At 44.4% G+C, this 27,364-nt stretch overlaps 1 protein-coding gene across 16 annotated transcripts in view; it reads right to left on the bottom strand.

Moving 5' to 3' along the window:
- Positions 1-27,364, bottom strand: part of TMEM91 (transmembrane protein 91) — a 510,612-nt gene that overhangs the window by 24,549 nt on the left and 458,699 nt on the right. For 15 of the 16 annotated variants that reach the window (XM_068250637.1, XM_068250624.1, XM_068250623.1 and 12 more), the window contains one exon: positions 16,720-17,311. The exons of the other annotated variant lie outside the window; for it this stretch is intronic. In XM_068250637.1, the coding sequence (XP_068106738.1) occupies positions 16,720-17,118 (399 nt within the window). In that variant the 5' untranslated portion in view covers positions 17,119-17,311. The remainder of the gene's footprint in view (positions 1-16,719; positions 17,312-27,364) is intronic. 16 annotated transcript variants of the gene reach the window in all.

Here is a 27,364-nt window from a genome sequence, read left to right as displayed (position 1 = left end):
TCTTCATCAATTCACCTCGCAACAGATCAAGGCTTTGATGAGAAACTTTATGTACACTTCCCGGTACTGCTTGGAAGACATAGGGGAAACTCTAGGTGCACTGAAAGTACCTTCCAGAAGCTAATCCCTAAAACCAATCAGCTATAGATTATTGGGGCAGGGTGCACAAAAGTGAAGTGTGTGTGTGTGTGTGGTGTGTGTGGTGTGTGTGTGTGTGTGTGCGCGTAGTGCGCGGTTAGTTCTGGGAGGGGGGAGGCTTAGGGGTTTAACCAGCCGGGCGGTATGGACGAGCTCAGCTCGTCCATCACCGCCGGAGGCTGCCGCTCAGGCCCTGCTGGGCCGATTTTCATCAAATAAAGAGCAGCACACGCAGCCGGCACTTTGCCAGCCGCGTGTGCTGCCCGATCGCTGCCGCTCTGCGGCGATCCGCCGCGAGCAGCGGCGAAAGAGGGTCCCCCCAGCCGCCTGAGCCCAGCGTAGCCGGAACAAAAAGTTCCGGCCAGCGCTAAGGGCTGGATCGGAGGCGGCTGACGTCAGGACGTCGGCTGACGTCCATGACGTCACTCCGCTCGTCGCTATGGCGACGATGTAAGCAAAACAAGGAAGGCCGCTCATTGCGGCCTTCGTTGTTTATTCTGGGCGCCGGAGGCGATCGGAAGAACGCCTCCGGAGCGCCTTCTAGTGGGCTTTCATGCAGCCAACTTTCAGTTGGCTGCATGAAATAGTTTTTTTTTTATTTAAAAAAAACCCTCCCGCAGCCGCCCTGGCGATCTTAATAGAACGCCAGGGTGGTTAAGGGAGGTTGAAAACAAAAAATTATAGTATTGTCTCTTTTGCATCTTACTGACACCGCTAACTATTGTCTTTTACGCCATAATATGAGCAGCTTAATAAAATTTGTTTAAAAAAAAAAAAGGCTCACCTGGGTGTGGTGTTAATTACTATTCCCCCTCCAATGCGCCGTACAGTGGAGGTAGAGTGCAATGCTGAGGGACAGTTAAGTGGCAAGACAAAATATTCTGTACAGCGCTGCGGAAGATGTCGGCGCTATATAAATACTAAAAAATATTTTGGTTTCCAGCTAGTGGTGGTGGCCAAATTGCGCTGTTTTTATCGTAATTCGGGCTCCTTCTGTTACCGGTACACTAATTACTCACGAGTGCTAACATAGCCGTAAATCACATTATGGCCTATGGCGGCGCCTAGATGTCCTTGGCCATGTAGCACCTTTTTTTACCTGGCCTGGGACTTCATAACCCTCCTATGGTGCCCCTACACAATTCAACATTTTGGGTTTTTTTTTCAAGTGGAGACATCCAATCAATTTTTCCACTAGATCAAATAATTAAAAAAAATAGAACCAATATGCCATACACTTTTCATTGACATTGCAGAAAGCTTTTAATAACTGATCAATTAAAACATTCAGTGTTTGGTATTTTTCTATCTGATTTTTCCAACTTAACCGATCAGATATTTATAGAAAAATTTGAAAAAAAAAATCGATAATTTTTCTCTATCAAACAAAAACATTTTTAGTTTTTTCTATACATTTGATCATTTATATTAAAAAAATCCATTGATTTGGTTGGATTAAGTATGGCCATCTTTATGGTGTGATAAGCAAGTGATCAGTTACAAGGCTGATCATAATGTCACACGTAGAGGGATTGTTTAAGTCATTCAGCCATTTGAATCGAGACTTTTGGACAAGCAACACTGAACTTTGAGAAGCAAAATATCTGCATAGTTTGATGAACACAAGATGTCATCCAAGAAGAATGTCCCGCCTGAGCGGATTGAGAAAATGAGTGATGCAGCAAGAAAAACGACTGATTCTATTCTGTCGATTAAAGCAAACTGGAAGTGAAAGAAAACTGATAAAAAAAAAATCCATATATGCCTAAGTAAAACTTTCCTGAAATCACATAGGCCTCAATTCACTAAGAACTACCGCTTTCCATAATGCTGAAAACAGCTGATTTTACTTAATACCTTCCCAAATTGCAATTCACTAAAACCTATTACCGCACAGAAAATTAGAATTACTGACTAGTGAGGTAAATTACCGACTTGTGCGGTAACTGCCTCAAGAAATTGCAATTCACAAGGATTTCCGAATTCGGTAAATCGGGCAAAAGTGTTCGATATTTTTCCAGCTCTTACCAGCCAATAACTCAGTTTCTCCATGCTCTCTCCATGCGGTAGATTTGACAGACAGCCAATAGAGAGAGCCAGGCAGCCAATAGGGAAAGCCACACAGCCCTGCTTCTCATCCTGATTTGATCCGACATGGTGGAAGGCGGGTCTTCACTCTCACAGTGCAGGGGAAGGAGGCTTTTTTGTATCTCTTTAGATGTGAAAATCTGTATACCGTTATATAGAAGAGATCCCCTGGTGGCTGCAGCACATCTAAAGGGATGTCGGGGGTGCACTGGACAGAAAACCCCGACTCATACACACAGCTCACTTGCCGAGCAGGGCTAAGTGAATAAAAGCATGTTTGTAAATTACTAAACTTCTGCCTCATGCTGAAAATGTTTTGTGAATTTGGAAAAAGTGTAAAATACTGAATTCAGTATTTCACCGACCAAAATTGTTTTAAGAAACTGCCTTTAGTGAATTGAGGCGATAGTGTCTTATCCAATTCACTTTTCTTTTAAGTTTTCTCCTAGGTGATATTTTTGCATTATAAATACAAGAAAATACTCAGGATAATTTTAGCAGTACTTATTCACCAACGTTTTTGGTACTTTGGTACTCATATGAGAATTCAGAATAAGTGGAAAAGGTACATAGAAAATACATTGCTATCAGGCAGAATGCAATTTTGATTTCCATAAAAACGGATAATTTTAGTCCTAGTGAAAACAGTGCTTATTTTGACTGTCATGTGTACAACATGGCAGTTTTTTTTTAATGTTATTCAGCTCCCCTACTGTACATTATTCAGCTCCCATACAGACAAATCTTGAACTACTGAACTTATCTGTTTCCTGCACGTTTTTCTAGGCTGCACAGAGTTTTTCAACCTCTAATTAGTTATCAGTGAGAATTATGCTATAGTTGGATTGCAAAAAAAAAAAAAAACAGCCTAATTAAAAGTAGGATTGGAACTGTACATACATACATACATGTTTATATTATTGTGTCACTCCATGTAACCTTTAAATGAGAAGATAAAGATACAATCCGGCTAGATGACATTTTGGATCCATCGTCAGTCCAAATCTTCCCATGTGTGACTAGCATGACAGGAGAGCTGATCATTTTACGATGCTGATGAGAATTATGCTGGGAGCATCATAAAGCATTCACATTTAGATGAGAGTTAAAAATTAATTATATGTGTAACTGTTAAATGCAAAACTTAATTATTTATGAGCCCAAGTGTTGATGAGCCCTGATGTAAAATATTTAAACATAAATGTTCTGTATTTCTAATCTGGGTCAGCATAAAAAGCAGCATTTTCAGAAGATGAATTTCATGTTCCCCGCATTACAACAATCCAGTAAGAGCTGGACTAGGGAGTAGCACGGGATAGGGAAGGCCCTTTATGATAGGCATGACTGCATGATAGGCATGACTGGGTTTGTGAGGGTTAACATGTTGTGGGATAGCTTTCATTTTTCCTAGGCTTTGTCTTGAATAATTTTTAAGAAATGTTGTCATTGAAGCTGGAGGGAGTAAGGCTCCAGAGGTAGGCGTTTGGTTACGTCAAAGGTCTTCATCGCAGGGTGGACACCTAGAGGAACACGGTCATCTTCGAGATTGGTATTGGAGGGCAAGCAGCTGTCCCCTAGTTGGTGCACACGTCTGGGGGCCGGTTGCATAGGCTGTTTTTGCCAACAGTGGTCCTTTTAAAAAGTCTCCGGATCCCTTACCTCTCATGTTTAGTCTTTCACGTGTACAATTCATGTTTACATTGTTATAAAATGTTTGCTTTTTATGATATTAATAAAAAATGGCTGTGTTGGCCAAAAATGTTCCAAAAAGAAGCAGCCTGAGCGTTTTTGGTTACTAATTAATTGGTTAAGAGTTTTAACGGTTTTAAGGAGCAATAAGCCATGCCCAGCATTATGTTAGGCCTGGGAACCACTAGGATCACATTTGCTGTGCTTGCTGATCACTACGCCAGTGTATTGCTATGGTTTCACTAGCAGTGTTGTAATCGCAAAACGCTACTTGCAGCAGTTTGCGAGCGATCCCAGAGTGATGGCATCAGGGGCTACAGTAGCCAAATCGCGATCGCTCCAGGAATCTCCATGAAATCGCAGCCCCTCTGCAATTTAGCAAATCATGGACACTTCGTGATTGTCGGAGCAGTGCTTTTCAGCGCTGCTAGATTTGGGCGCAGCCGGTGCCTCCATAGACTATAATAGGAATCATTCCTAATGCAGCGCTCAGTGAGTAACGTCGGCGCTGTCAGAAGACGAAGCCGAGGTTGCTTAAAAACATAATAATTCGGCCTCCAGCAATCGCTGGAAGCCGAATTATTTCATTCCCCCACTATCCATGGCGGCCTGGAGCGGGTTTAGTAATTACATCGGCCCGGACTTGTGCAGAAGCAGGATCAGCCATATACCGCTGTATCCTGCGCCCAAGTCTACCGGCGCCGATTTCAATTGTACTCGTGATTGTCGCAAAGCATCCGTAGTGGGTCCCAGCAGTAACTGGAGGAAAGGAGGACATGACATTTTGGCAAAGGGGCACCATGGTTTGTAGCTACTTCCCTGCTGGACAAATACATTTATTTAGTTAATCCTTTCCAATCCTTGACATTCTCCCTTATAGCACCAATATCAGACATAGTGCTCATGCTACTTCCTGATAAACAGAGGAACCTCTGGGTGCGTGGAACGCATGGAGGTATGTGTTCCTGCCACTGCCAATGATTAATGCTGAGGGGAGAGCCCGAGGTGAGGGAGTGGCCCCCCTCCCCGCCGATGTAGGTGGCCATGCTCTCCCCTGATGCTGTGACCCCTCCTGCCCCCCAAAGCGGCCCCGAGCGGGCCCCCAGCGGGTGCAGGGCTGCAGCCCCTTTTGTTACGCCACTGCTCTTACATGCTCTCAGGTCATGTGGTACAGCTGCCTGGCAGGAATATAGAGTAGACTCATCACACTACATCCATCGGCACATAGGTGAGCCCGGAGGGTACACATTAATTACCGGGGGGCATACGTTATGATGGAGCAGAGTGGTCTGTACACGCAGATAGACACCCAGTATAACAAGTTAGAACTTTTTACTGAAGAAAAACATGCAGAGATATATCATACACGACTATCAGGAAATAGAGCTTACTTAGAGAGGGACACAGAATGAATACAGGAAATCACAATACCATAGAGATCATTAGAGCATTTCCATACTCGTGACATCTTGTGGTTGCTTTACTATGTTGATACTTCCAACGTTACATGAGGGGAGACGGGCCGGGGGTCTGTTGGGCATGGGGAAATTCAAGGCTGTGACCTACATACATCCGGCCGAGCCCTTTTGAAGGAGCTCTTCCCACCATGATGGAGCGATCGTTTTGATCAATTTCGGCCAGAAAGCGATTTAAATTACAGTCAGAGGGCCTCATTGTGGCATCATATTCATGATCGAATCTGCTGGATACAGATACCACAAATCATGTAATGTATGGGCAGTTTTATTGAGAAATGCCTTCTGACATAAAACTTAGAATTGGAAGCAGCATAATTAGATGATCATAGGACAAGCTGCCTTCTCTGGCGGGTACAACTTCACGGCTAGCTACACGTTATACTGAGGATTCAGATAATCACAAATGCCTGTTTGTGACGGGTTCTCTTTAATCCTGCAATACGCGGTATGTAGCAATATTGCAGCAATACGTCTGATCTCTGTAAAATGAATTACCTTTAGACATGATGAGGTTTGCAAGAGGCTTGAAGAGTGCCCTTCATAAATATTACTGATGAATGCTTTTTAATCAGATTGAACAGCTATGAAGCATTTGATGTATCTTGCTGGTGATGCCCTTCATCACCGGCCCCCCCGTACGTCTCCAGCCCCTCTGGGTATTTTATTTGAACACGTCAACAAAAATGTTTAAGCGTACGGCAATGCCTCGCGGGCCGCCCCCCTCCATCTGCATCGCCTGCGTTCCCCGCTCTCTCAGAATCAGCCTGTAAACCAGCTGACAATTGTCGGGCAGCCGAGCGTGCGAAAACAGTCTGTCAGACACAATGCCTCGCAACACACTGCAAAATTACATGTCAGAGCCGAGCCTTACACACCAGTAACACATAAATGGATGGAGCAACAGCCGTGACACAGGAATGCATTGCTGCACTCAGCCCATTTTACCATTATCACAAGCAACACAGTTATTATAGCCCAGAGGAGAAATGCCAGAGTCAGGCTCTAAAGAGCTACCTGTTAGCAGCAGGGGGTGAGAATACATTGTGTGCATCCCTTGTGACTGCACAGGGGGCCGGCAGGGTTCAAAAGGGGCCACAACGGGAATCCATAGGTAGCAGACACAGCAGAAAAAAATCTCATTCTCTTTTTCTTATCATCTGATACAAGACACAGAACATTTACATCACACTTTTCTCCTGGCGGACTCAAAGCTCCAGTGCTGCAGGACACGTTCTATAGGCCGTAGCAGTGTTAGGGAGTCTTGCCCAGGGCCTCCTCACTGAATAGGTGCAGGCTTACAGAACAGGAAGAGCTGAGATTGAAACCCAGGTCTCCTGTGTCAGAGGCAGAGCCCTTAACCAATATACACTATCCAGCCACATCTGGACATATTGCCTGGATCTGTAGGCTTAGATTTGCTGACTGCCTTTACTCTGCAGACCATTTAAATGACAGGCACTGCTCGGAGAGTAAGTATTGCCTTCCATAGTGTTTGCATTTAATTTGGGTAGTAGTCAGGTGCGTAACTACAAATCATGGGGCCAACCAGCAAAAGGTTGACGGGGCTTCTTCATGTTTACAACCCTTCTTTTGCCTCTTCTTGGTGACCCTCACAACTTGGGGACCATCTTACAAGGCTCATAAAGTGTGGCTATCAGGCTCTGGAGTATCAGAGAAAGGGAAGGTTAGTAGCTGCCCACCCACACACCTCTGGGCCCCCTGCCATTGTACAGGCTACTCCTCTCTAGTTACGCCACTGGTGGCAGGGGTAGGTACGAGGGCTGCCGCTCTGCCTCCTGTGGTGTAGCATGCGACTGGCAGTCCCAAGCGGTGGCAGCATTTGGGGCGCCTCCTATATTGCTTACCTCTGAAGCGTATAGCTTCCTGCAGGTAATGCAGCTTGCAGGTCACATGTTAGTGGTAGATGGGGGCCTGGAGACTGGCTGCCCCTGCTGCCACATTACTGTGTGAAACTGAAGGTCTCCTTGTAGTATAGAGGAGATAGCATCATCCAGTCCAGCACCTGCTAGATTCAGTACTGCAGGTCTGGACATACTACTGTGTCATTAAACTTGCTGACTGGCCTTACCCTGCAGACCAATAGCAGGTGCTGCTTGGTGAGTAAGCATTGCCTTTCCTTGTGATTGTATTTAATTTGGGTAGTAGTGGTGGGTTGTTTCCCTGGTGGTGAGGGCACTGGGGAGGGCTGCCCACTCTGCCCCCTGTGGTGTAGCATGAGGTTGGTTAGCTCGGGATCCCACCTGCAGAGCAGAATAATCCATCAGCCAACCTAAACAGGTGCTTGGGGCCTAGTAGGTGTCAAGGGGGCCATCTGCCACCTTCTTTGACCTCCCTCCCCCTCAGGTTACCAAAAGGACCACAAGGGGGCTCAAAAACTACTACCTTGCCAAGGGCCCCGTTACATCCAAATCCATCTCTGCCCATGGCTCACTTCTATTTGAGGCTTATGCTAGGTACACACCATACTATTTTGTGTTAGGTAGATGGTTCGATAGATTTCCGTCATGCCCGATATTATTTTCAATCATTTTCTGGTCAATTTTTCATAGAAGTGAATGGAAATTGATAAGAAAAGATAACAGAATCGAGCAGGAAATTGAGCGGAAAAACAAATTGAGAATTGATCGAAAGGAAAATCGACCGAAAAAACGCATTGTGTGTACCTAGCATTAGACCCCAATAGGATATATACTGTATAAGTGTCGCCCTTGTTATGTCACTTCTTGCAGTTAACCTTTGGATCTTTTTTCCCTTTGCTTATAATATTCTTTGAAAGATTGCTGAGAGCTGCAGTCAAGCTACTGAAAATCTCATGCATCATGGAGAGAGTTTTAATGGATCTCAGACTGTTTTCTTATTAACATCCCCCGCCGTGTTAACAATGATAAACAAGTCTGGGTTTTAGGAACGTCTTGTAGTTTAATTGAAGGAAGGGTTGAAGCTTTGTTTTGAACTGTTTACTTTTATTAATTAAACTTTTATTAAGGCTGGAAATAATGTGTTATGAGGTGGACATACATCACGATTTATGGGCCAACCGACCTTCCAATTCTATAACTTTATCAAATTGGCGGAAAACTGGTGCCGCAACATGTCCTTCTGATCAATGTTTCAATTGCTTTTGGAACAAAATCAGTCGATCGTACATGCTTAAAATTCAGTGTTCACCAGGACGATGACCAACACAGCCACCAGTGTCCCCCCAAGTGTTACGTCCCCCCCGTGCCAGTGTGCAATGTTTTACAATATCACCTGTCCTGATGAAATTATTGGCCTCCTCCACAGTCACCCCCGAGTCCGCTGTTACAAGGCTCTCCTGTACCCACATGGTGCCGTGAATGTGACGTCATACCTACGCCTGGTGCCACATGGCACATGTCAGCACAGTGACGGTGAATGTGACAGTGAGAGTGGAGGAGACCAAGAATCGTTCCAGCAAATAGGTGAGTTCTTAGGGCACCAGGGGAACATTTTTATACGTAGGGGGCAGTTAAGCAGGCGGCAGAGGTAGCAGTGCTAGGCCAATTTCTGATATTGAGAACGCCTGTTGAATTGGGCGCTATTTTCATGATGATATTACTACTAGCTTACCTGGTCCCCAATCCCTACACTGACCCTCCCTTCTAATGCCCAACACTGACCCCACTCCTAATGCTTAACACCAACCCCCCTCCTAATGCTTAACACTAGCCTCCCCTCCTAATGCCTAACACTAACCTTCCCCCTCCTAATGCCTTATACTAACTCCCCTCCTAATGCCTAATACTAACTCCCCTCCTAATGCCTAATACTAACCCCCTCCTAATACTAACACTAACCTCCCTCCTAATATCTAACACTAACTCCCCTCCTAATGCCTAATACTAACTACCCTCCTAATGCCTAACACTAACTCCCCTCCTAATACCTAACACTAACTCCCCTCCTAATGCCTAACACTAACCCCCCTCCAAATGCCTAATACTAACTACCCTCCTAATGCCTAACACTACCCCCCTCCTAATGCCTAACACTAACCCCCTCCTAATGCCTAACACTAACCTCCCCTCCAAATGCCTAATACTAACTACCCTCCTAATGCCTAACACTAACCCCCTCCTAATGCCTAACACTAACCCTCCTCCTAATGCCTAACACTAACTCCCCTCCTAATACCTAACACTAACTCCCCTCCTAATGCCTAACACTAACCCCCCTCCAAATGCCTAATACTAACTACCCTCCTAATGCCTAACACTAACCCCCTCCTAATGCCTAACACTAACCCTCCTCCTAATGCCTAACACTAACCTCCCCACCCTCCTAATGCCTTACACTAATCCCCCCTCATAATGCCTAAAACGTATCCCCTTCTAATGCCTAACACTAACTCCCCTTCTAATGGCTTACACTAAGCCCTCTCCTAGTGTCTAACATTTATCCCCCTCCTAATGCCTAACACTGACCCCACCTCCTAATGCCCAACACTAAAGACCCTTTTACACTCAATGCATTGGTATTCGTTACCATGCGTTAGTACGCGGTTTTTCCATAGCAGTGCATTGTGAAAAAGCTTTCAGTTAAAACGTGTACAGTGGGAACTGAGCCATAGGGAAACATGGACATTACTTTGAAAATCTGTTTTCTTTCAGTTATAACTGAGAGCAACTAATTAAGTGTAAAGGGGCCCTAACCCCCCTCCTAGTGCCTAACACTAACCCCCACTCCTAAAGCCTAAAGGTGGCCACACACCATACCATTTTTAAATATCTGTTCAATTCAAGAATAGCAATCAATTTTTCTGATTGTAACAATTAAAAAACCTGACCAATGTACCACACACACCTATGTTCAATTTTTCTCCAATCATAAGTAAAATAGTTGAAAGCTCAGAAAAAATTGATTGGATCTGTACATCAAGTAAGTGACAATCCATCACACACCATACAATTTTTTATAAAGTTGGTCTGAATTTTCCAACATGTCCAATCTACAAAAATTGAAAAAAAGAGGGAAATTTGATGGATTTATCGATCGAAAACAAAGAAAAGCTCTTGATTTTTCAGGACAACCGATTGAAATGATTGAATTGGCGAAAAATTGGATCTTTTAATTGTATGGTGTGTGGCCACCTTTACACTAAAATTTAAACGTCTATTTATGGTGGAATCTCATTTGCCAATTAAAACTACATTATGCAGTAGTGATGTATGTTTCTAACCAGAGGTGTAGCAAATAGCCATGGTGGCTACTATTGGGCCCTGGAGCAAGCGGGCCCAGATGCTTCACCACCCATGTAATGTCTATTATTATTACTGTATATTCCTGCGTATAAGACTACTTTTTAACCCTTGAAAATCTTTTGAAAAGTTGGGGGTCGTCTTATACACCGGGTGTCATTGATGCCGGGTGATACGCCCTATCCTGTTACCGCCTCTCAGATCTCCCTGCTATGGGGACGCAATCTATTCTTCCATACCGCTCTGATAAACAGGTAGACAAGGAGAGCTGACCAGTCTACTTAAAGGGGTTCTTTCGCAAAAAAAGTAGGCAGTTAAAAAATGTGACAGATGACCGGTTTTGGGCCAGTCCATCTTTTTAAGGGGGATTCTCAGGGCTTTCTTTGTTTTCAACAGCATTTCCTGAACAACAGTCTGGTCTAGTCTGAACAAAATCTAACTGACATAATAGTGTGCAAGTGATTAGGGAGGCCAGCTGGTATCTTGCTATTTTGGCAGTTAAACTGCTGTTCAGGAAATGCTGTTGAAAACAAAGAAAGCCCTGAGAATCCCGCCCAAAACCTGTCATCTGTCACATTTTTTAACTGCCTACTTTTTTCTCGAAAGAACCCCTTTAAAGGGAACATGAACTGAGTAAAATTATTTAAAATAAACACATGAGGTAACTTCAAATGAACATTCCATAGTTACCTTGCCATCAGTTCCTCTCAGAAGCTCACCATTTTCTTCTGACAATGATCCCTTCCAGTTCTGACAACATTTTGTCAGAACTGAAATATATCAATTGCTGTCAGTTATATATCAGTTGCTGTCAGTTATAGCTGATAGGAAAACTGATGTACCAGGTAATGTCCATGTTTTCCTATGGCTTAAGTGGGCGATGTTACAGTTTAACAGTGTGCCGACCAAAAAGCTGTTATAGGGTAATGGCCATTTTTAAAATGGAGGACGGAGAATTCCCTTGATCACAGTGGACAAACAAGACACAGGAGAGGAGAAAGAGATTGAGGAGTAGACTACACAGGAGGTAAGTATGACTTGCATATGTTTATTTTGACTTTTAATTTTCAGTTCAGGTTTTCTTTAAGGAGAGTTGACCAATGCAACAAGTCAATTGACTATATACTGTTATATACTGGGTAACACATACAGTACAGCACCAGTATCTGTTCATACATAGCACCAGTATATGATTTTTTTATTTTAATTTGGTGTGCGTTGGAAGTGGGGTAGTCTTATACGGCGAGTATATCCCAAACTCTATATTTTAACTGGAAAAGTTGGGGGGTAGTCTTCTCCGCTCAGTCGTCTTATACGCCGGAATATACGGTATTTAGTATTTATATAGCGCTGACATGGTCTGCAGCGCTGTACAGAGTATATTGTCTTGTCGCTAACTGTCCCTCAGAGGGGCTCACAAACTAATCCCTACCACAGTCATATGTCTGTGTATGTACTGTGTAGTGTATGTATCGTGGTCTAGGGCCAATTTAGGGGGGAAGCCAATTAACCTATCTGCACGTTTTTGGGATGTAGGAGGAAACCGGAGTGCCCGGAGGAAATCCGCTCAGACACGGGGAGAACATACAAACTCCTTGCAGATGTTGACCTGGCTGGAATTCGAACCAGGGAACCAGCACTGCAAGGCAAGAGCACTAACCACTACGCCACGTGCTGCCCACAATGTCTATATCTCTGCTGCCATTATATGCACTGTTACTTATATGTGAGTGGAAGTTACCATGTGCACTCATTTTCAGGGGTACAGGAAGCTGCCATTACTCTAGTGTGCCATCTGGGGGCGCCATCATCATTTTTCTATGGGGTCCTATCATTTCTAGTTATGCCACTGTTTAAAACAATATAAAAAGAAAATGGCTGCTCTGCTCGCCATGGTGACGGATGGGGCGGGCGTACAGCAGCTATGTGAATGATCGGGGTGTGCTGTGTCAGCAGGAGTGTATGGAGCAGCCCAGACTCATGTTGGCATAACAGAGTAATGGCTGTCTGTTGTTCTGCACACTTCTAATCTACTGGCTTGGCAGGGATATGCACTAAACACTCCCATTTGGCACATGTGTCGACAAGTCCTAAAAAGGCCATCCATCAAATGGTTGTATTGAGGTCCTGCACTGCAGCATCTCTCCCCTCCGTTCCTTTCCTTATATTATTACCAGGCACCCCTGCTACTGACGAAGGGCAGTGAGAAATGATGGTGCTGAACTAAGCAACCTTGTGCTACAGCAGAACTGAAGCCAAAGTCCAGGCATATAGGTTATATATGCATTTAAAAGGACATTATTCTAAATTACGCATAAAAACGGTTTCCAAAATTGGAACTTCTGTAAAATAATATAAAAAAATACACACTGCACCAGTTCACAGATTTTCTCCTCTCAGCAGCCTTTACCTACCTGCTCACCTTCATCCCTCCCCAAGTCTGAAACCACGCCTCCCAACTATGCATAATTTAAAAAGTCACAACAGTAACAGTGTTCAAGATTACATCTCTTAAAATAAGATCATTATTTATTATTAGATGTTGTATAAAAACAAGTTGGTGACGAGCATGCCTGCTACAATACATGCCCACTGCTCCTTGACTCTCTCTGGTGCCTAGACAATTAGGATGGGTCTAGTTACTTGACTGAGGGTGCAAGCAAACACTTTTTGCAGAAAAAAAATCATTATGTTTTTGTTTGATCACCACATTTAGGAAAATGTTCCAAAGTTGCAATTATTACCTTTTTGTTTGTGTTTCCTATTGCTCACTTACCCATTAGTTATCACTTGTATGATGCGTACAGCCACACTTATAGGTTTGTAAAAATAATTGAATACATTTATTTTGACACTCACATTGAGGTAATCACCACAGCAAAGAATGAGACCACAATAAACACAGCTCCCAACTGTCCCTCTTTGAGAGCCCTGTCCCTCTGTCCTCCTCATTTGTCCCTCTTTTAGGACTTCTGCACAGATCTGTGTTAATACATGTATTTTTCTACTGAAAAATGTGTTTACAGAGGAACTCCAGAGAAAACAATGTAATAAAAAAAAGTGCTTCATTTTTACAATAAGTATGCATAAATGATTCAGTCAACGTTTGCCCATTGTAAAATCTTTCCTCTACCTGATTTACATTCTGACATTTATCACACGGGGACATTTTTACTGCTGGCAGGTGATATCAGTGGAAGTAGCTACTGTTTTCTTTTTTGGCAGTTGGAAACAGCTGTAAACAGCTATTTCCCACAATGCAACGAGGTTCACAGACAGGACACTGCCAGGACCATGGTCCTCACAGTTTCCTGTGGGAGGGGTTTCACCAAAATATCAGCCATACAGAGCCACCTGATGCAAGGACGGAGCCACCATAGGAAAAAATGGGCAATTGCCCCATGGCCCCAGAGCCTGTAGGGGCCCCCAAGGTGTCCCTCACCATCTTAACTGTTGCTCCCCAGGGACTCTGCAGAGTCTGTTAAATTGGGAGGTGATTGGAGGAGGGTAAGCAGCCAGCTCTTGGGCCCAGGAGGAAAACTTGGCTGCAACAAAGGGACTCTAATGACACTTTTTGGTCTGGGGTGTCTGTTGAGGGGCCCCCAGGCTAATTTTGCCCTAGGGCCCAATTGTTACTTGAACCGGCACTGCCCTGATGATCCGTTTGTGAAAAAGGAATAGATATCTCATGGGAAAAGGGGGTATCAGCTACTGATTGGGATGAAGTTCAATTCTTGGTTACGGTTTCTCTTTAACTGACTCTACAGTGAATACTTTATTCCCTTCAATTAAATTGATCTATTTCTTATTTTTAGATGTTAAAATGAAGAAAAACTAATGATGATAGAGAGGACCAGTGTGGGATAAATGATAAAACTACATTTGGCTCTGGATTATTTGTGATACTGTGTTTCCCCAAAAATAAGACACAGTCTTATATTAATTTGTGCTAGGGCTTATTTTTAGAGGATGTCTTAGTTTGGGGGGAAACACTGGTAGTTTTCCTATGCAAAATGTATATACTGCATGCCATGTTGAAACACAAGCAGCATACACAGAGCTTGTGGTTTGCAGATGCTGGCTCTCACAAGAAATTGATTCTGCTGATCAAATGGGTAAGCGTCTTATTTGTTGTCAATACATTAGCGGGTTCAATTAATTGAGAGACAGATGTATGATCCCAACTGGGCTCTGTCTCTTAAATTAGGCACCTACCATTGCACTCCCGCTTTATTGATAACAATATGTCTCATCAGCTCCTTGTTTATCTTGCATACCCCACATCACCATTATATTTTTCCCTGGGCCTTGCAACAACCCTAGTCTTTAATCTGTTTATATGGGGCGGAGCTGGTTTGCCGCCCTACATCTTTAAACATGCTGATAATGTTGTAAGTTTCACTATGCACGCTACAATCATCATCTTTATAATGACCTCATCGCTTGTTATCTGATTGTTATGTACCACTTTTATTTTTATTTCTGAAATTTAAAATAAATAGAATCTTTACAAAAAAAATAAAAAATGGGTAAGAGTCTATTTCTTGCAGGCAGAGAACTCTGTCAGGCTCCCCAGAGCTACGATAGGATAAGCTGTGTGTTCTGGGAAAAGGTAAAGAGGTGAAAAAACACAAGTCGCCTGACATATACTGGACGGTAGAACTCACACTATACTACAGCTCTCCTGTATCCAGGCTTTGTATTGAGCGTGACTTGCTGGTGTCATGTGGGCTGCTGCTAGGGCTTACAGTCGGGGAATGTCTTATGTTTCAAGCATGCTAGGAATTCCTGCTGGGGCTTATTCTCAGGGGATGTCTTACTTTAGGGGAAACATGGTATGCATGCATTGCGAGGGGTGTGGTGGGGGCATGGTTAGAGGTGTGGCAGGGGTGTGTCTTAAAGTGTCCCTCTTATCTCAAAAAGTTGGGAGGCATGAATAAATCATTTTTCACTTTTTTCTTCTTCTCCTAAAATGTTTCTTAACAAAGCCAATTTTCTCTACTTAAAGTATACAGTATATCTGGGAAAAAAAGTAAATACTTCATTTAGAAAGTACTGATGTCTATAAGGCAAAATGTACATACAGTATTTACAGAAATCCAGCCCAAAAAAAAAAGTTTATTGTCAGCTCAGCGCAGTGGTTTCTACCTATGTAATCTGTGCATGCGCAGTAGACCCAGACTGGACCTGACTGAGGCTGTTACCGGGGATGATCGCGGCTGAACGGCAGACTGCAGGAGGAAGGCATGGGACTCGGATGAGCATATGGGGCTGGAGGAAGCCCCGGGTAAGTATCAAATGTTTAGATTTTACCGTCTCTGGTTTACTTTAAGGTTGGCGCACACTACAAGTACTTTTTAAACGCTAAAGATTTTAAAAGCTCTTGCTAATGCAATGCTATAGGGGATCTAGTGGCTTAGCTAAGGAGCTGTTGGCCCCGATGCAAGTTTTACAATGGGGCCCCCCAAGCACTCTATACATAACAATTGATATGGCACACCAAAACCTGCCAATTGCAACTGCAGTATTAGAGGTGCAAGAAGGTGATGGGGAGCAGTTTGTTAGTGATTACTACTATTCAAAGTATCTATAGAAAAGATTATTATGAGCACAGGACCAATACAAAGCTAATACTGTAGTTGAGGGAGGGCCCTTCGGGGCCCCTCTGACCCAAGGGCCCCAATGCAGTCACAACCTCTGCAACCCCTATTGCTACGCCCCTGAGGGGATCTTTAAAAAATCACCTCGCTCCAGTGTGAACACACACATAGGATAACATTAGCAAGAGCTTTTAAAATCACAAAGCGCTTAGAAAAGCTCTTGTAATGTGCACCAGCTAGAAAACATGGATGCTCAGCTTCCTGAGAAAGATTATCTGCCATTTTTTTTATATTTGCTATCCTGGCTTTATATCCTATTTAGGTGTTATTCAAAAAGTGATTCGGACGGGGGCAGCATTATCCCCTATGGCAGAGTTTCCCGTGCAATTGCCTGTGGATTCGGCCTGATTTCCGCACTAGTGGAAACGAGCCTTTGGAGTGCCAGTTTCATATAGGAGTGGTGTGTATCTTGATTGGTTGCCTTACCTCCAGGTCCAGCACATCCTCCTCCTTCACATCGCAGGATACAGTATGAATATCCTTTTCTGGGGTAAACAGCAGTTTCTTACACATATCAGGGCTCCTCTGAGGGTCCACAAACGTGGTCTCTGAATAGTCCTTTCCCCTCCACATGCGGGGATCTGCTGATCTCCAGAAAGCCACATCTGCAAAATTTTCACCCCCAGAATCCACAGTCCTGCGTAAACTTCCTGGGTCAAGAAACTGCTGGCTGAGTTCTGCCCCCTGCTGGGAGCGGTGCGGGAGGCATTTCCAAAGGAATCCTCCTCCTCCACCCCCACTGTCCTTGGAGAGGAGGGGAGTCAGCATGCCGGACCCCATAGACCTGTCCAGTAGGGGATGCTGTAATTCATGCAGGCATTCCATTGCTTAGCTAAACTATGGTTGCCTCCAAAGGATTCTGGGAAAAGCCATTGTCCATTAAGATGAGCTTATTTGCTGTAGCCTTTTCCTTGTATTGGTCTCAGCTTCTGCGCTTCCTCTGTTCATGTTTCATGCTTTTTTACTGCACAGCTCAGTCACTCTCCACTTCCCCAGGAAATTCATAGATCATCGTTTGCTGAAAAAAAATGAAGACCATGTTAGCATTTCATCCAATTCAAGACACAAGTAGGTTAATTTGAAAAAGAAATGAAGAAACATGACCTGGTTTATGTGAGTTTGTGTGTGGGCAGACTATAAGTACCTGGAAACCAATCAGGTTTCCGTTTACAGAAAGCCAACCTAAAGTCTAAAAATGAACCACTGTAATAACTATGTGAAGCTTCTCATCTGTTAGCTTTATGGTATATCCAAAGCAAAATAAAATAGCTTCAACGGAACACCTTTTTTTTGCTCTAGAAGATGTCTCACCACTTCTACAGATCAATTAATATCTTCAGAAGATTCCTAGGCAATTTAAAACTATCCATAATCCACTTACTTCACCCAAAAGTCTACCTAATTGGCACTATTGTGCAGATGCCTGGTTGAAAGTGTGCACCATCTTCAAAATGTCTAGACACCCATGATAAAACAGCATTGTATGTTGATGAAAAATGGTGCTAAAGCCCCCTCCATCGTTCACTATATTAATAATAAAAAATGAATATTAATAATAGCACAGTACTAAGAAAGGTAATAGCTTTGACTAACCCCCCCCCCCCCCCCCCCCCCAATGGTACTTTTGGTAGTCTGAGGCGTCTTCCATTTCAATGCTCACCAACAGTTTACAAATGGTCAGTGGCATAACTACAATTCCTGGGGCCCCCCAGCAAAACTTTGATGCCCCCCCATGTTCACACCCCTCCCTTGCTTCCCCTTGGTGCCCTTCACAGCCTTGGGACCCATCTCACAAGGGTTAATAAAACAAGTGTGGCCATCATGATCTTCACACCTATAACAAGTGTAGTCACAGAAACACCTGTTCTTAGTTATAGTCCCCTGTATTGGAGGAAAGGAAAATAAGTAGTTGGAGCCCCAAAACAGCTCTGGGCCCCCCTGCGACTGCAGGGACTGCTCCTTCGCCCGTTACTGAGGTTGTTAGTGTTATGGATGTACAGTAGAGTACTGTTGGTAATGGTGTAGGAATGAGTTGATGAGATAGGAAGAATGTTGAAGAGGACTAGGGGAGATGTCACCGGCAATGAGGAGAGAGGTGGGAATGGAACTGGAATGTGGAAGGAGAGTGCTGGGAATAGAGGAGGTAAGATAAAAAATCAATAGCAGCTCATGAGAAGACAGAAGGTTAGAGGATTGCAGAGAAAGTGAAATACGCTGCTGCCCTCTAGTTACACCCCTGCAAATGATCTGCCTTTAGGAAGCTCCTCTCGGTTTCAGCTGATACCCTTTTCCCTCATTTCTATCTAAGAAACAAATCAGCTCAGCAAGACCAGAGATTAATCAGCTTTCCGATGTAAACAGCTTGAAGGGGTCACTTGCCAATTTTACATCAGGGCTGATATTTACCACACCAATTTACCAGGAATTCACACAGGAATTGCAACAACCAGAGAATTGTGCTGGAAAGCGAAAAGGAAAGTACGCTCTGCTACATTCAGCACTGCTGCTGCTGGTGTGACACCAGCATTTCCCAGTCTATTAAATTATCCTCCTTTATTTTGTCACTGTCACTTTCTTTGATTATTCCAAGACCCTCGTTAGCCTCCACCTGTGTCCATCCCTGTGATCCACACCTAAGGTTCAGAATCATTTCCTATTCCAGTCTCAGCTCGTGTGGCTGCATAGAAGCAAGTGGTGCAGTCAGCTTCTGAAGCATTATGTTCAGAGGCCGGCAATTTAAGTGCTTTCAATAATATTTTAATTACAAATTGCAACCCCGCCAGGATTCTCCGCTTGCCTGAGTATCTGGCCTACAAGCACTTTGCACTGATTTCCGAGCGCCACCCCCCTGCAGCTATGTTCATTTCACTTTTCATTACCTTTGTTCTACTTTCCTGCTAACTTCAATCTGTCACCACTCTTCAGCCACCTACTCATGGTAATACGAGCATGCTTATTTCACTTTCTCTGCAATCCTCTAACCTTCTGTCTTCTCATGAACCTCTATTGATTTCTTTTATCTTACCTTCTCTATTCCCAGCACTCTCCTGCCACATTCCAATTCCATTCCCACCTCTCTCCTCATTGCTGGTGACATTTCCTCTAGTCCTCTCCAACACTCTTCCTATCTCATCAACTCATTCCTGCACTATTACCAACAGTACTCTACCTACCATCCATAATACTAACAACCTCATTAACAGGGGCAGAACTAGAGGGGAGCATCCACTGCAATGGCAGGGGGGCACAGAGCTGTGAGGTGCCCGACTACTAACCTTCTCTTCCTCTGATACAGGGGACTATACTTCAGATCAGGTGTTTTGTAGCTACACTTGTAATAGGTGTAAAGATGGCCACACTTCTATTATGACCCTTGTGAGGTCCCAAGGCCGTGAAGAACACCAAGGGGGGCAAGGGAAGGGTTGTGAACATTGTGGGGGGAGGGGGACAGCATGAATTGTAGTTACGCCACTGTTCCTGAATCTTGATGTGTAATTTCACTATTAATCTCACTAATGCACTAGCCAATACACTGTCACTCATCTCCAGTGAAACATCTCCTGCTTTCTCGCTTTCCAAGCAAAGGAGACAAGTAGAATCCTACAGCATGCCCTCACCATATCCCTTTTATATTACTGCAACACCCTCCATATCTCATAGCTATTTTGTGTCTGTGCAGCCCGACTGTCCTTCCCTGAGGCAGAGCTGTGCTACCACCATACACTTAGTGATAACTGTCTGATGTCCCTGGCATACTATACAAGGTGAAACTAATTACCATAAGCCAGGTGCCTACAGGCGTCTGATGATGGAAAGGCTCCACTCCACTCCCCAAGTGCCTCTCTCCCTCCTTCCCTATGCAGAATCCTGATGAGAGTGTAAAGGTGGCCACACATGATACAATAAAATGATCCGATTTTACAGCAATTCGATAAATATGATCGGATCTCCCGAAAAAAAATCTAAAGTTTTTTTCATTTGACTGAACAATCTGATCGGTTTTCCCTTTTTTCCGATTTTTATGGATCCGGAATGCAAGAAATGTTTCCTCAATTTTCCTAAATATTGTATGGTGTGTGTTAGATTGTCACTTTATTAACCACTTCCCGACCGCCCACTACACAGGGGCGGCGGGGAAGTGGAGCCCTGCAGGACGGCCTCACCCACAGAGGCGGCGGTCCATTTAAGGGCATGGGCGGAGCGATCGCGTCATCCGTGACGCGATCCTCCGCCGGCGCCTGTCACCGCTCGCTCGCCGCAACATCCCGCCGGCTATACGGAAGCGCCGGCGGGATGTTAACCCCGCGATCGCCGCATACAAAGTGTATAATACACTTTGTAATGTTTACAAAGTGTATTATACAGGCTGCCTCCTGCCCTGGTGGTCCCAGTGTCCGAGGGACCACCAGGGCAGGCTGCAGCCACCCTAGTCTGCACCAAGCACACTGATTTTCTCCCCCCCCCGCCCCAGATCGCCCACAGCACCCATCAGACCCCCCCCCTGCCCACCCCCCAGACCCCTGTTTGCACCCAATCACCCCCCTAATCACCCATCAATCACTCCCTGTCACTATCTGTCAACGCTATTTTTTTTTTTATCCCCCCCCCTGCTCCCTGCCCCCTCCTGATCACCCCCCACCCCTCAGATTCTCCCCAGACCCCCCCCCAGACCACCCCCCCCTGTTTACTGTATGCATCTATCCCCCTGATCACCTGTCAATCACCTGTCAATCACCCGTCAATCACCCATCAATCACCCGTCAATCACCCCCTGTCACTGCCACCCATCAATCAGCCCCTAACCTGCCCCTTGCGGGCAATCTGATCACCCCCCCCACACCAATAGATCGCCCACAGATCCGACATCAGATCACCTCCCAAATCCATTGTTTACATCTATTCTCTCCTCTAAACACCCACTAATTACCCATCAATCACCCATCAATCACCCCCTATCACCACTTGTCACTTTTACCTATCAGATCAGACCCTAATCTGCCCCTTGCGGGCACCCAATCACCCGCCCACACGCTCAGATTGCCCTCTGACCCCCCCTTATCAATTCACCAGTGCATTAATTACATCTGTTCTTCCCTGTAATAACCCACTGATCACCTGTCAATCACCTGCCAATCACCTATCACCCATCAATCACCCCCTGTCACTGCCACCCATCAATCAGCCCCTAACCTGCCCCTTGCGGGCAATCTGATCACCCACCCACACCATTAGATCGCCCGCAAACCCGCCGTCAGATTACCTCCCAAATGTATCGTTTACATCTGTTATCTTCTCTAAACACCCACTAATTACCCATCAATCCCCCCCTATCACCACCTGTCACTGTTACCTATCAGATCAGACCCTAATCTGCCCCTTGCGGGCACCCAATCACCCGCCCACACGCTCAGATTGCCCTCTGACCCCCCCTTATCAATTCACCAGTGCATTCATTACATCTGTTCTTCCCTGTAATAACCCACTGATCACCTGTCAATCACCTGCCAATCACCTATCACCCATCAATCACCCCCTGTCACTGCCACCCATCAATCAGCCCCTAACCTGCCCCTTGCGGGCAATCTGATCACCCACCCACACCATTAGATCGCCCGCAAACCCGCCGTCAGATTACCTCCCAAATGTATCGTTTACATCTGTTATCTTCTCTAAACACCCACTAATTACCCATCAATCACCCCCTATCACCACCTGTCACTGTTACCTATCAGATCAGACCCTAATCTGCCCCTTGCGGGCACCCAATCACCCGCCCACACGCTCAGATTGCCCTCAGACCCCCCCCCCCCTTATCAATTCGCCAGTGCATTAATTACATCTGTCCTTCCCTGTAATAACCCACTGATCACCTGTCAATCACCTGCCAATCACCTATCACCCATCAATCACCCCCTGTCACTGCCACCCAACAATCAGCCCCTAACCTGCCCCTTGCGGGCAATCTGATCACCCACCCACACCAATAGATCGCCCGCAGATCCGACATCAGATCACCACCCAAGCGCAGTGTTTCCATCTATTCTCTCCTCTAAACACCCACTAATTACCCATCAATCACCCATCAATCACTCCCTATCACCACCTGTCACTGTTACCTATCAGATCAGACCCTAATCTGCCCCTTGCGGGCACCCAATCGACCGCCTACACGCTCAGATTGCCCTCAGACCCCCCCTTATCAATTCGCCAGTGCAATATTTACATCTGTTCTCCCCTGTAATAACCCACTGATTACCTGTCAATCACCTATCAATCACCCATCAATCACCCCCTGTCACTGCCACCCATCAATCACCCCCCGTCACTGCCACCCATCAATCACCCGCTGTCACTGCCACCCATCAATCAGCCCCTAACCTGCCCCTTGCGGGCAAACTGATCACCCACCCACACCAATAGATCGCCCGCAGATCCGACATCAGATCACCACCCAAGCGCAGTGTTTCCATCTATTCTCTACCCTAAACACCCACTAATTACCCATCAATCACCCCCTGTCACTGCTACCTATCAGATTAGACCCCTATCTGCCCCTAGGGCACTCAATCACCCGCCCACACCCTCAGAATGCCCTCAGACCCCAGCCCTGATCACCTCGCCAGTGCATTGCTTGCATCCATTCCCCCCTCTAATCACACCTTGAGACACCCATCAATCACCTCCTGTCACCCCCTAGCACACCTACCCATCAGATCAGGCCCCAATTTGCCCCGTGTGGGCTCCTGATCACTCGGCCAAACCCTCAGACCCCCTTCCGATCACCTCCCCAGTGCATGGATTGCATCTATTTTCCCCTCTAACCACCCCCTGAGACACCCATCAATCACCTCCTGTCACCCCCCTAGCACTCCTATCCATCAGATCAGGCCCAATACAACCTGTCATCTAAAAGCCCACCCTGCTTATGACCGGTTCCACAAAATTCGCCCCCTCATAGACCACCTGTCATCAAAATTTGCAGATGCTTATACCCCTGAACAGTCATTTTGAGACATTTGGTTTCCAGACTACTCACGGTTTTGGGCCTGTAAAATGCCAGGGCGGTATAGGAACCCCACAAGTGACCCCATTTTAGAAAAAAAAGACACCCCAAGGTATTATGTTAGGTGTATGACGAGTTCATAGAAGATTTAATTTTTTGTCAAAAGTTAGCGGAAATAAATTTTTATTAGTTTTTTTTCACAAAGTGTCATTTTTCACTAACTTGTGACAAAAAATAAAATCTTCTATGAACTTGCCATACACCTAACGGAATACCTTGGGGTGTCTTCTTTCTAAAATGGGGTCACTTGTGGGGTTCCTATACTGCCCTGGCATTTTAGGGGCCCTAAACCGCGAGGAGTAGTCTAGAAAACAAATGCTTCAAAATGACCTGTGAATAGGACGTTGGGCCCCTTAGCGCACCTAGGCTGCAAAAAAGTGTCACACATGTGGTACCGCCGTACTCAGGAAAAGTAGTATAATGTGTTTTGGGGTGTATTTTTACACATACCCATGCTGGGTGGGAGAAATTTCTATGTAAATGGACAATTGTGTGTAAAAAAATCAAACAATTGTCATTTACAGAGATATTTCTCCCACTTAGCATGGGTATGTGTAAAAATACACCCCAAAACGCATTATACTACTTCTCCTGAGTACAGCGGTACCACATGTGTGGCACTTTTTTACACCCTAAGTACGCTAAGGGGCCCAAAGTCCAATGAGTACCTTTAGGATTTCACAGGTCATTTTGCGACATTTGGTTTCAAGACTACTCCTCACGGTTTAGGGCCCCTAAAATGCCAGGGCAGTATAGGAACCCCACAAATGACCCCATTCTAAAAAGAAGACACCCAAAGGTATTCCGTACGGAGTATGGTGAGTTCATAGAAGATTTTATTTTTTGTCACAAGTTAGCGGAAAATGACACTTTGTGAAAAAAAACTATTAAAATCAATTTCCGCTAACTTGTGACAAAAAAATAAAAACTTCTATGAACTCACCATACTCCTAACGGAATACCTTGGGGTGTCTTCTTTCTAAAATGGGGTCATTAGTGGGGTTCCTATACTGCCCTGGCATTTTAGGGGCCCTAAACCGTGAGGAGTAGTCTTGAAACAAAAATGACCTGTGAAATCCTAAAGGTACTCATTGGACTTTGGGCCCCTTAGCGTACTTAGGGTGTAAAAAAGTGCCACACATGTGGTACCGCCGTACTCAGGAGAAGTAGTATAATGCGTTTTGGGGTGTATTTTTACACATACCCATGCTAAGTGGGAGAAATATCTCTGTAAATGACAATTGTTTGATTTTTTTACACACAATTGTCCATTTACATAGAAATTTCTCCCACCCAGCATGGGTATGTGTAAAAATACACCCCAAAACACATTGTACTACTTCTCCCGAGTATGGCGATACCACATGTGTGGCACTTTTTTGCACCCTAAGTGCGCTAAAGGGCCCAAAGTCCAATGAGTACCTTTAGGATTTCACAGGTCATTTTGAGAAATTTCGTTTCAAGACTACTCCTCACGGTTTAGGGCCCCTAAAATGCCAGGGCAGTATAGGAACCCCACAAATGACCCCATTTTAGAAAGAAGACACCCCAAGGTATTCCGTTAGGAGTATGGTGAGTTCATAGAAGATTTTATTTTTTGTCAAAAGTTAGCGGAAATTGATTTTAATTGTGTTTTTTCACAAAGTGTCATTTTCCGCTAACTTGTGACAAAAAATAAAATCTTCTATGAACTCGCCATACTACTAACGGAATACCTTGGGGTGTCTTCTTTCTAAAATGGGGTCATTTGTGGGGTTCCTATACTGCCCTGGCATTTTAGGGGCCCTAAACCGTGAGGAGTAGTCTTGAAACGAAATTTCTCAAAATGACCTGTGAAATCCTAAAGGTACTCATTGGACTTTGGGCCCTTTAGCGCAGTTAGGGTGCAAAAAAGTGCCACACATGTGGTATCGCCGTACTCAGGAGAAGTAGTATAATGTGTTTTGTGGTGTATTTTTACACATACCCATGCTGAGTGGGAGAAATATCTCTGTAAATGGACAATTGTGTGTAAAAAAAATTAACAAATTGTCATTTACAGAGATATTTCTCCCACCCAGCATGGGTATGTGTAAAAATACACCTCAAAACACATTATACTACTTCTCCTGAGTACGGCAATACCACATGTGTGGCACTTTTTTGCAGCCTAACTGCGCTAAGGGGTCCAAAGTCCAATGAGCACCTTTAGGCTTTACAGGGGTGCTTACAATTTAGCACCCCCCAAAATGTCAGGACAGTAAACACACCCCACAAATGATCCCATTTTGGAAAGTAGACCCTTCAAGGTATTCAGAGAGGGGCATGGTGAGTCCGTGGCAGATTTCATTTTTTTTTGTCGCAAGTTAGAAGAAATGGAAACTTTTTTTTTTTTTTTTTTTCCTCACAAAGTGTCATTTTCCGCTTACTTGTGACAAAAAATAATATCTTCTATGAACTCACTATGCCTCTCAGTGAATACTTTGGGATGTCTTCTTTCCAAAATGGGGTCATTTGGGGGGTATTTATACTATCCTGGAATTCTAGCCCCTCATGAAACATGACAGGGGGTCAGAAAAGTCAGAGATGCTTGAAAATGGGAAAATTCACTTTTGGCACCATAGTTTGTAAACGCTATAACTTTTACCCAAACCAATAAATATACACTGAATGGGGTTTTTTTTATCAAAAACATGTTTGTCCACATTTTTCGCGCTGCATGTATACAGAAATTTTACTTTATTTGAAAAATGTCAGCACAGAAAGTTAAAAAAATCATTTTTTTGCCAAAATTCATGTCTTTTTTGATGAATATAATAAAAAGTAAAAATCGCAGGAGCAATCAAATAGCATCAAAAGAAAGCTTTATTAGTGACAAGAAAAGGAGCCAAAATTCATTTAGGTGGTAGGTTGTATGAGCGAGCAATAAACCGTGAAAGCTGCAGTGGTCTGAATGGAAAAAAAGTGGCCGGTCCTTAAGGGGTAGAAAGCCCTAGGTCCTCAAGTGGTTAATATACGCACCCTAGCAATTTTCTGAGTTTACAATCATTTTTATCATAATTGGGGAAAAATTGTGTGTGGTACATTGGTCATGTTTTTGAAATGTTACAATCTGTCAGAAAAATTGATTGCAATTCTTAAAATTGAACAGATATTTTAAAAAATTGTATGGTGTGTGGCCACCTTAAATGAGAGGTTACTCACCCTGTTCTCGGCATTCCACTGATGAGATCTTCCTTCAGTCAGGGGCACCACTAGCTACTTATTTAATTCTGAGGTTCCTCTAGCTACACACAAACTATTGTCCAAACGGACCTGACCTATAATGTACTAAGAAATGACTGAGGGTCCAATCACTCTCAATTGCCTGTCGTTGGTAGAACGACTATAGGCCACTGAGTAGTAAAAAAAAGGGGGTGTACACTGACAATGTGAGAGGCCAGATATCAATCGTGTGGGTATTGTCATGAAAGAACACACTCAAAAAATCTGCCCATCACTAGCCAGCATATATGTGCTCCGTTCCTCGGAGGTCTTTGCTGATCCCCCCTGTTACCAAGTACCCACTAATAATAGTGTGAAACCAGGCACAAGGTGTAGCTATTCCCAATAAAAGGGCACATAGAAGAACCTGTGTTGGCAAATAAAGGACAATATATAGCACTGAAAAAACCACAGCCGCGTAGGTGGTTCACAGCTACATAAGCCTACATAGTAGTATTATTGCCAACACCCTTCACAGAAGGTAATAATTATGCTGGGGAGAAACAAAGGAGTGCTGAAATATATACAATATAGTGCAATTCAACTAGTGCTAGTTTCACTCCATAAAAGGAGCTTCGTCAGGAAAAAGTGCACATAACAATGAAAAATAATAAACAGCCTCCCACCACCACATACACCCACAGCAATAACAGCCCAAATCAGAGTTCCTCTAGCTACCTAATACTTGAGGGTACTTCTGGCTACCTAATACTAAAGGTGGCCACACACGATACAATAAAATGATCCGATTTTACTGCAATTCGA

This window comes from Hyperolius riggenbachi, chromosome 8, assembly GCF_040937935.1.
Source record: "Hyperolius riggenbachi isolate aHypRig1 chromosome 8, aHypRig1.pri, whole genome shotgun sequence".
NCBI lineage: Eukaryota > Metazoa > Chordata > Amphibia > Anura > Hyperoliidae > Hyperolius > Hyperolius riggenbachi.
Note: the sequence above shows the minus strand (reverse complement) of the source record. Positions and strands in the feature narration are given on the sequence as shown.